This window comes from Stegastes partitus, unplaced genomic scaffold, assembly GCF_000690725.1.
Source record: "Stegastes partitus isolate 25-593 unplaced genomic scaffold, Stegastes_partitus-1.0.2 Scaffold140, whole genome shotgun sequence".
Lineage (NCBI taxonomy): Eukaryota > Metazoa > Chordata > Actinopteri > Pomacentridae > Stegastes > Stegastes partitus.
The window spans coordinates 15,989-25,837 of record NW_007577871.1 but is presented as its reverse complement, the minus strand read 5'-3'; the positions used below and the strand labels follow the sequence as shown (position 1 = coordinate 25,837).

The window sequence follows — 9,849 nt, the reverse complement described above, 5'->3', positions numbered from 1 at the left end:
GAGAGGAAGAGCAAAGAAAAGGGGAGATGTGGGTAAGTGGGGCGGGCATCTAGTATCATCTTGTCCCGGGCCCAGGGAAGGCTGTCAGCTGGCCTGACTGTAGGTACTGCCAAGATGACAACAGCTAGAGCCACCAAACTGAGTCGAACATTAGTTTGAAAAACCTATAGGTCGTGGAGGGTTTGTCCATCTTTACATCAAGTCAATGGTTTTCCATTTTTGTTGAGGTAATATTTGAATAATATACTAAAACTGACATTCATTCATCATTTGTGTTTTTGAGCATGTTGTCTGTTTTTGTGAGTGAAAATAAAAAGGATAAAGTGTATCCATGCTCCTTTGAACATGTAGTTGTATGATAATGCACAAGCACCTGCTGATGTTTCTCCACTAAAAAATATGCTTCTATACAAAAAATTTTTATTAGATTATCTCTTGCAAAAAATATGCATTTCCCAGGTGACTCACGGTATATATCAATTTTGTCAATGATGTTACCTAACATATAAATTAGCAAATATTTCCTATAAATGTAAATAAAAAGTAAACTGTAAAGTTTACCTGAACTGTATACAACTCAATAACTTCAGTCTTTGCGTATGGGAGCAGGCAGATGCTGAATGTGATACCGCCTCCACTGAGTCTTGGTTCATTGTGTTTAAAACCAGATAGCTTTACTAATCTCACGTTCCTTGACTGCACCTGTTAAATACGTTCAATAGCTGTGTTGACTGGACAACATAACGTCTGTAGGATATGGACAGACACAGATGCCCAAAAGGATTCGAAAAACTTCATTTGAACTTTCCAGCATCCAAGTCACATGCCATAAAAAAGACAGAACTGTCCTGCAGGTCACAGGGCCATGTAAATCAGCTCTGCAGACTCGGAGGAGTGAGGAAGCAGAGCCCCCTTAGGAATTTCCTTATCACCTATCAAAGCTTCGGAGGATCTAACTTTGGTAGAAGCGTTTGGGGGAAGACAAAGAAAAACATTCAACCACGCAGACCTTAACAGATGGCCAGGCGCAATGAAGTGCCCTTGGCTTAACGTATTGCTCTGCTGACCCCTCATTTCCTGTGGCATGCAACAATTGAACTTAACAACTGAAGTCATGGATAAACAATAAGACACAGCACCAGAAGATGTGCCTTATTATCTTGTGTTAAGTCTAATCGTTAAATGTTATGATATATCATGTCCTAATAAATACTCCAAAGCTTAATTACAGTTGGATAAGTCCTTCTTTAATTTATCAGCTTGTTATATTACCATATCCTAAGCATTGTGTTATCTCTGTAACCGTACAAGATAGATTAGTCATGTTTAGACTCCCCGTGAAGCTTTACATGTGACACATTCATTTCCAACAAACTTAACTTTGTATAATTGAAAGTACATATAGTTCTGAAGGAACATTGTTACTTTCAGAGCAAAACTCATGACCACCTCATGACCTCCCAGTGATACTGGGATGTCATATCTAACAGCCCCCCTGGGAGCGGAGCTCGCTCTGATTGGTCAGTAGTTTTACTATTAAAAAGGTCTCTTCACCCGAAAAGCAGCTCTCTCTCTCTCTCTCTCTTTCTCTCTCCATCGGGCTCTCTCCATGAGGCAGGAGAGCTGCCCACTTTGGTCCAATGTAGCAACTCCAACTGCCACACCCTGATCCAACTCAAGCTGAAGGCCTCTTCTCCCAGACGCTGCTGCACCTGGGAAACTGCAAGTATCAAGCTTCTGTCTCTAAACGGGTGTTTTATGATTATAATTGGCCTTCTGACCAATATTCCAAATTTAACAGATTATCTGCTGCTTCGGGTGAAAAGACTTTTAAGTCTCCAAGCCATCACTCTGCTCCACATTAGGTTTTTCACATTCATATTTCTCAACCAGCATTTTCATCATTGTTTGTGTTTTATATTTTATGTTTGTTTTTGTTATTTGTTTGTTTGTTTAGTTAGTAATAAATGTTGTGTGTGTGTATACAGTTGTTTCCTGTGTTTTCTATATCTTACATCCAGTCACTTTACGTATGTGATCTTTAGTTACCTTATGGGGCTAAAACAGAGACAGTATAAGTTGGCATTGAAAACACAACCTTGGCATTGTAAAAAGAAAAAAAAAGTCTGCTTTCAATGCCAAGTTGTTTTTTTTACAATGCCAAGGTTGTGTTTTCAATGCCAACTTATACTGTCTCTGTTTTAGCCCCATATTACCTAAGCTCCAAGTTAATTCCCTTAACTTTATAAAACAACTCTTGACTGAGCACCAAGAGTAAACAATTTATTAGAATTATTATGCTGACTCTGAGATTATATCGCTGGACGAATAATTCAAAGGTTGGTTTTAATAATTGTAATTAATGCAATCACTTGCTTTAGTGTGTGGAAATGAGTACATCTTATTTTCCACACTAAAACCCTACACGTCCAAACTACTGTTGAATTGGCACTTCCTGAAATATCAAAAAAATGTAGGAAATCTTGGTAACAGTTATGACTTGGCCTTGTTTCACCTTAAAAAATAACCATAAAAGTGCCTTAAAAAGGAAGAAGATTCAAAGAAAAGACTTGGTGAGCGGTCCGAAAATCTTTAAGATCTTAAGGATTTACATCCTTTAATTTGATATCGGGTGGTGTTTTCTAGAGGGTGGAGAACTGTTCTTCCCATGTCAATACTGAAATCCTGTGTACTTGTGTGTGTACATATGTGTGTAAGAGAGAGAAAAGAGATACAGAAAAAATCTTAATCTTATCATCATGTCAAACACTAAAGCCTTTTCATTATTTTGGTTTAATGCTAATCTGGCCACTGTTCTGGCTGAAAGTCTCACATGGAAGGCCAAAATTTAGCAAGGTCTGGATCTCTCTCTATATTTGAGTGTTCCCCTCCTCCCTGATACAGGTCTGAAAAGTTTTATCCAAAGTAGTTGACAGTGTTATATATATAATTCAATCAGATGTCTGCTGCATGTAAAGTATAAACTAAGGATTTTGAGCAAATTTTGGTTTTTTTAGAGTCTTTCACACATTGTGTAGTACAGTTTGTACAAACTGTGTTGAGAAATATTGGTACAATTTGAAAATTGTACCAATATGGCTGAGAAAAACTGTATTTTGTCACCTGTCTGTATGTGGCATTTGCCAAAAAGCTGGAAAATTCAGTGAGTTATGTTTATTTAATTGTGGTTATACATTCTGTCCTGGAAGCATTTGCAGAGGCCTCTTCACAGGAGCAAAAAGCGCAGCACAGATGCATCATTGCAATGAATGGCAGTGGAGAATTATCTATGAGAAAATATCTATGGGGGGAAAATTATGATTTTTTTAGATGTCACAAACCTCTCAAGCCACAGATAACATATCGTGCTATATTTTTATAGAGTGACTGAAATGTTTTGTAAAGTGATGATGACATGTAGAATTGTTGGAGTTCCCTATTAAAAAGCATGCAAATATCAGGTTTACAGCTAAATAAATGTTGTTTGGTTAGTTATTGTGTAGGGCTGCTACCCTGTGCATGGTCATGCCATATCTAATATTAACTGTGGCCTCTTCCTGCAGACAACACAGACACTTTTGCATGTGTGATAACATGAAGTAAAATTCTGTTTAAACAGATTTACCCATTTTAAAAGTAATAATAAGAATAAGAATAAATGTGGGCTGCAAGGTGGGGCAGTTGGCAGCACCGTTGCCACACATTAAAAAGGTCGCCGGTTCGCGTCCCGGTGAGAACACCTGCGATCTTTCTGCGTGGAGTTTGCATGTTCTCCCTGTGCAGCGTGGGTTCTCTCCAGGTTCTCCGGCTTCTTCCCACAAGGTCCAAAAACATGTTGAGGTTAACTGGTGATTCTCAATTGTCCTCAGGTGTGAATGTGAGTGTGCTTGGTTGTCTGTCTCTAAGTGTAGCCCTGTGATAGACTGGCCGACCTGTCCAGGGTGTCCCTTGCCTTCGCCCTAAGTCAGCTGGGATAGGCTCCAGGGTCCAGGCTCCAGCCCAGCACTGCACTAATTACCTTCCTTATAGACTCAGCCAGTGAATAAAATACTTATAATATCATCTGTGGCCCTGAAGCAGCTTTGTCATAACATAAATACTACACTGGCAAAGCATCAGGCTATTGTGCAGGCTGCTGGCTGTCACCGAGCCTTGGCTCACTGAACAACGGAAATAGACCAGAGACATTGTTCATGGTATTTGTTCGAAAGTCAATATGTCTGCTTTAAAAAAGGTCTGATTTAAAGCCTGCTTTACAAAATACAGTTTGAATAGATACTTACCAGGTGGTGAGGCTTTAATCTAATACGCAACATGGGAAGTGTGGAATTCATTCTTATATCTCCACCTCTGCTGCCCAGACTGTAATTATCCAGCTATTCTTTTTAAAAATCAGTTTCTTACTAGTCTGCCAACTTTATGGAATACTAAATTGCTCCCTTTTAATAACAACTAAGGTTTTCATTTCTGCTCCTACAACTGCTGGCACTTGACTGCTATAGATATAAAAAAGAAAGTCGTATGTTTCCATGTCAGTAAGGAATAAAGATTTAAACTGAGTTGAACACCTGGTTCTGAAGGGGTGGAACAGAAAGCCCTGCAGTGAAAACCAGTTGCTGGGCACAGAGAAGCCTCCACCCTTCTCTTCCACCTCCACACTGTGAGTCTGGAAAAAACACAAGGCATCACACTGGTTGGTTCAGAAAGCATTGTTTACATTCTTTATAAAATGCAATTGCACAAAGACCAGTTGTAAAGGTTATCTTAGTCCCACAGTCAACAACTCACTTTCCTCACAATGTGGTCTGTTCAAACATATTCTGAATCTGCGTCACAGTGAGGATTATTGTGCAGAGAGCAGCTGCTATTAAGCTGTTTGCAGGTTGTAGCAGGTTTACTTGCCTACCTCCAAGGCATTTTTGAAGCTGTGCAAAGTTGTGCCTCTTAACTTAACTAAGACCTGTCTAATGCTGCACTGAGAAATTTACCCAGAGGTGGGGAAAGGTCACTGTGAACTTGCCTCTAACATACATTCATTGAATTTGGATTTACTGGGGATATAATGAGTCTACACACTTCACTTAAAATGGCAGGTTTTTGTGATTGAAATAACACCAAAACAAACCATGACAGGAGCTTTTCAACCTTTATTGCAAAATTGCAAACTATCAATTAGGGTGATAAACAACAACAGTTGCTTTAAGGGGGAAAAGGGAACAAAAAACTGTACAATAACTTGGATGCTGAAGTGTGCACAACCTTTTCTAAATTTGAATGTGGCAGTTATCAGAATCCACCAATCACATTCAAACACTAAATATCAATTAGTATTCACCTGCCATACATCAAAGTGACTGATTACCCGCAATAAAGCAAAGCTGTACTAACAAGATTTTACTGACATCTTGGTAATGTCCAACTGGAAAGGCGGGGGCTACAAAGAACTTCCAAAGAAGGTATGGGATACTACTATTGAAAAACATCAATCAGGATAGGATTACATACAAATGTGGTAAGCCATTGGATATATGCTGGAACACTGAAAAGACAATAATCGACAAGTGGAGAAAATATGGCACAACAGTACGATTATTAAGAAAAGGATTTCCTTGTAAAATAATGGGAAGTAATAAAAATGAGTAATAAAATGTACAAAAATATCTGGCAGCTAATGGTTGTTCCCTACATGTGACAACAAGCTTTAAATTTGTCATACAGTCGTGAAGAAAAGTTTACATACACTTGTAAAAACCATGTATATCATGGCAGTCTTGCGTTCTGAATGACTCCTAGAACTCTGAACATTTTATGATGTAATCAATGAAACCCATCCATCTCTGTCACAAAAAAACTAATCGGTATTTTGGTTATTTCACAGATTTATTACAGGTCAAATTGACTTGAACAAGTCAGGAAAGGGATTTGGAATTATTTCAAAGCAACTACAGATCGCGAAGTCATCTGTGAAAACAATTGTTTGTGAGTATAAAGTGTATGGCACAGTTGTGTCACTGCCATGAACAGGAAGGAAAAAAAAGGGAGGACAATCAAAAATCACCAAAAAAGCAGGTCTGCAATGAATTAGAAGCTGCTGGAACACTGGTTTGAGTGTCTACAGTCAAGTGTGCTTTAAATTGCCATGGACTGAGAGGCTGCAGGGAAGGAAGCTCTTCTTCTTTACCCTTTATTAGACAAGGAACCATATATGGTAACTTCTGCAATCTTTAAAAATGGCAGGGGGCAGAATTCACGTGACTTCAGCCAGCCAGTCAACGAAGGTCAGGCTACATCACAACACAGTTACTATGGTCTCTGACTAATAACCAGTGAGCCAGAGTGATATTTTGACACAATGTCATATGTTCCGCAAGTCTGTGATTTGGAATTCTTTAGTATTTTTTTTATAATAATTGATCTATATATTGTTTGGATTCATGTGGGGGGGATTCGTATATGGTAACTGCTTTGACTTTGATTTGCAGCCAAAATCTGAATTTTTTTTTTTTAATTCAAAAAATAAAAAAATATCATATTATATCGACCAATAACACTCCAGGGTTTACATTTTTAAATATTTCAATGAGTGCTCTATAAAGGGCTAAAGTTGCATTTTAAGGCTCAACTGAAGTTTGCTGCTGATCACACGGACAAAGGAAGGGCCTTCTGCAGGAAGAGTTCTGTGGTCAGATGAAAAATAAATTGAGCTATCTGGCCACAATGAGCAGAAATATGTTTGGTGAAGGGATGGTGAGGCCTATAATCCCAAGAACACCAAACCTGCTGCCAAGCATGGTGGTGGTAGTATTATGCTCTGGAGCTGTTTCTGTACCAGTGGAACTGGTATTTTAAGCAAAGTAAATGGAATAACAGAGAAGGAGGATTACCTCTACATTCTTCAGGAAACCCTAAAATCCTCAGCCAGAAGATTGGGTCTTGGATGCAGTTCAGTGTTGGGGTCAAGACAATGACCCCAAACATATCAAAAGTGATAAGGCAACAGCTAAATCAGGCTAGAACTAAGGTTTTAAACTGGCCTCCCCAAAGTCCTGACCTAAACCCCATCACGAGTCTGTGGACTTTACTGAAAAAACAAATCTGTGTCAGAAAGACAAAAAATTCACTTTGACTGTACAAATTCTTCAAAGACGAGTGGTCAGACATACAACCAGAAGCTTGTGGACAGCTACCAAAAGCACCAAGTTGAGGTGAAAATAGCCAAAGGACATTCAATCCAATATTAGCATTGCTGTATATAAGGTTTTGGCCTAGCAGATTTTGTCATATTTCCAGCAGGCCGATAACAAATCTGTGAAAAAAGCAAAATACATTATTATTTTTTGCTTGTTTTGTAACAAAGATGAATGTGTTTCAATAATTCCATCATACAAAATTCTGAGTTAAAGGAGTCATTGAAAACTGAAGACTGCCATGGTGGGTGGGTCAAAGAGGGCAATGCACAAGCCAAATATTGCCACGAAAACATGCACCAACTCTAACGTAAAAAAAAAAAATTAGGTGCAGTGATAAGATCTCAAGGTCCTTTAACTAAGTATTACTTCATGTGTTGGAGTGTTACAATAAAGGTAGAAAAGGTTCTGATATGAGTTATCTTGGTTTCATTTTTTTCCATCACAAAATGTGCCATTTTAACAGAGGTGTATGGACTTTTTATATTCACTGTAAGTATTTCACATTCTACAAGTAAGTTGAATAAAGTAACAACAGAAAATAAACAAACTTTAGTATATCCTAAATTGCATGACTTTTCATTAGATTCTGGTTATTTCAGGAATATGGCAAACAACACAAAAATCCTGCTTCCTGCTTCATTTGGAACAACACACTGCTGAGAGGAACAGGAGAGATCCTCTCATAATTGCTCACTCCGAAAAACCTATTATCAGGACTGTGTCAGCAGTGTGGGCTGCTGCACCTGTGACTACGACCAAAAACAATATCACTGACACTAATAGGCTACAAATGTTCTGTCGCCGCAGACAAGTGGCTGCATTTACTCACAAACAGGGTGACATAAACAGTGACCAAGCCAGAGCTACTCGGCTGTCACTCACTACTCAGCAGTGTAACAGGCAAAGGAGCTGGAGATAACAATGGCAGATGGAAGCAGTCTGCATCAGATTCATCAAAACTGAAAACCAGGTCAATTCAATTCAATTCAATTCAATTTTATTTGTATAGTGCATATTTACAACAACAAGTCATCTCATAGCGCTTCACAAAGGCAGAGACAGAAACACCCAACAATCCAAAACATTTGGATTCTCTATAAGCTTCAGCAGTCCGCCAGCAGTCTGCAACAGTGGGAAGGAACCGAAAACCCCCACAGGGGAAAAAAAAACCTCCGACAGAACCAGGCTAAGGGAGGGACGGCCATCTGCCTCGACCGGTTGGGTGGATGTAGGATCAATTATAAAATTTAGTTTACAGTTAAACAAGTTTTTAGAATTTATTGTCAATGTCCGCTTCATTAAGATAATATTATAGGAAGTATCATCAAACTAAAAAGAGGTGTGTCTCCAGGTAGATACACAAGAAAACTGCTCACCATCTGCATCCCAAAAGCTGAGTTAGTCATTGATTGACTTTTAAGCCTCAGTATCAATAGCAGCTTGTTACTAACCTGTGTAGTAGGCTCATCCTTCCGTTCTGCTGTGTCTCTGTTTCAGGGAGTCTTCTGTGAACAGTTCAAATATATAATCAACCAACTGATGTGAAAAGGAACTTAAAGGCACCCTGTGGAGTTAGGGTGCTGTAAAGCAGTGCTTTCCTGTTTTCTTTATCTCTCATGCTTGCACACATGAATGCTTGTGTATGTGCACGAACATGCAGTGAGATGATGCTAACAGTGTCACATTTCTGCTCGACTGTGATTAGACTGCCAGGACTCATAACAGCAAAATCATATGCTTATTATTTTTTCAAAGCCATTAATTTTGTATCATGAGCATAAAAAGTCAAGAACACTCTACTCAGTTTCCATTTTACTGACTGTTCCGGAGTAATCTTTACAAAACAGAGCAGGTTCTACAGGCTGATTAATACAAATGTCCTGAGGGAGAGAAATGGCAGCTTAGAGTGGCTGCTCCGATCACACACCGGGACTACAAGGAGCTCCACAGGCTGAGGAGACACAGTGTCCCTGGGAAGACTCGGTCTCTCGGTCCCGCAGCGTTCTCGGGTGCTGCTGCAGCCGGTGATAACAGCGGCGTTTACAGGAAACACAAGCAAATGTAGAGAAATCTTACATATGCAGAACGATCTCTGTGTCATTGTTGGGTCCGACAGGTGTATATATATATCAACTGTAAATCTGATCTGATGAAAACTTTAATATATCAGTTAATCAGCTGGCAGCTGGGCAGAGCAGACAGTCTCATCTCACCGCTAGCGACTGACCTTCCTCGTGTCGTGTCAGGAAAAATAAAAGCAAAAAAAGCGTACCTAATTTTATCGTCTTTATCTCCGGTCGGTCGCAGTGTCCGGACACTGACGCTGACTCATGTACTTTCGTTCATTCTCAGATCTGTCAGATGTTCCACAGTTTGTTCCGCTTCACACGCGAGAACGTTCCGTTTTCACCGTCCGCCTGGATATTTTCACAATAAAATATTGCTACATGGAGGCAGGCGGAACTGCGGACTGACAGTCAACGCTCGAAAGCGGGGTCACAGCCAACCCTGAAACCTCACTGGTCACCACCTCAGATCTGATCGGTCAAGTACATTCACTGTCTGATAAGTCACGTGCATTCACTGAACTCTGGGGTCTAATTTTCTATGACTGCAACGCCGGTGTCCGAGTGCACGTGAAAGCAGCATGACTGACTGT

The 9,849-nt window shown here is 39.6% G+C and overlaps 1 protein-coding gene across 4 annotated transcripts in view; it reads right to left on the bottom strand.

Annotated features, from left to right (window-relative positions):
• Positions 1-9,573, bottom strand: part of nlrx1 (NLR family member X1) — a 35,810-nt gene extending 26,237 nt beyond the window's left edge. For 2 of the 4 annotated variants that reach the window (XM_008278965.1, XM_008278967.1), the window contains exons 1-4: positions 9,463-9,573; positions 9,118-9,205; positions 8,642-8,695; positions 4,569-4,666 (exon numbers count right to left, since the gene is read on the bottom strand). In XM_008278965.1, the coding sequence (XP_008277187.1) occupies positions 4,569-4,666; positions 8,642-8,658 (115 nt within the window). In that variant the 5' untranslated portion in view covers positions 8,659-8,695; positions 9,118-9,205; positions 9,463-9,573. The remainder of the gene's footprint in view (positions 1-4,568; positions 4,667-8,641; positions 8,696-9,117; positions 9,206-9,462) is intronic. The other 2 variants (XM_008278964.1, XM_008278966.1) reach the window with 2 other exon arrangements.
• Positions 9,574-9,849: the final 276 nt, after the last annotated feature.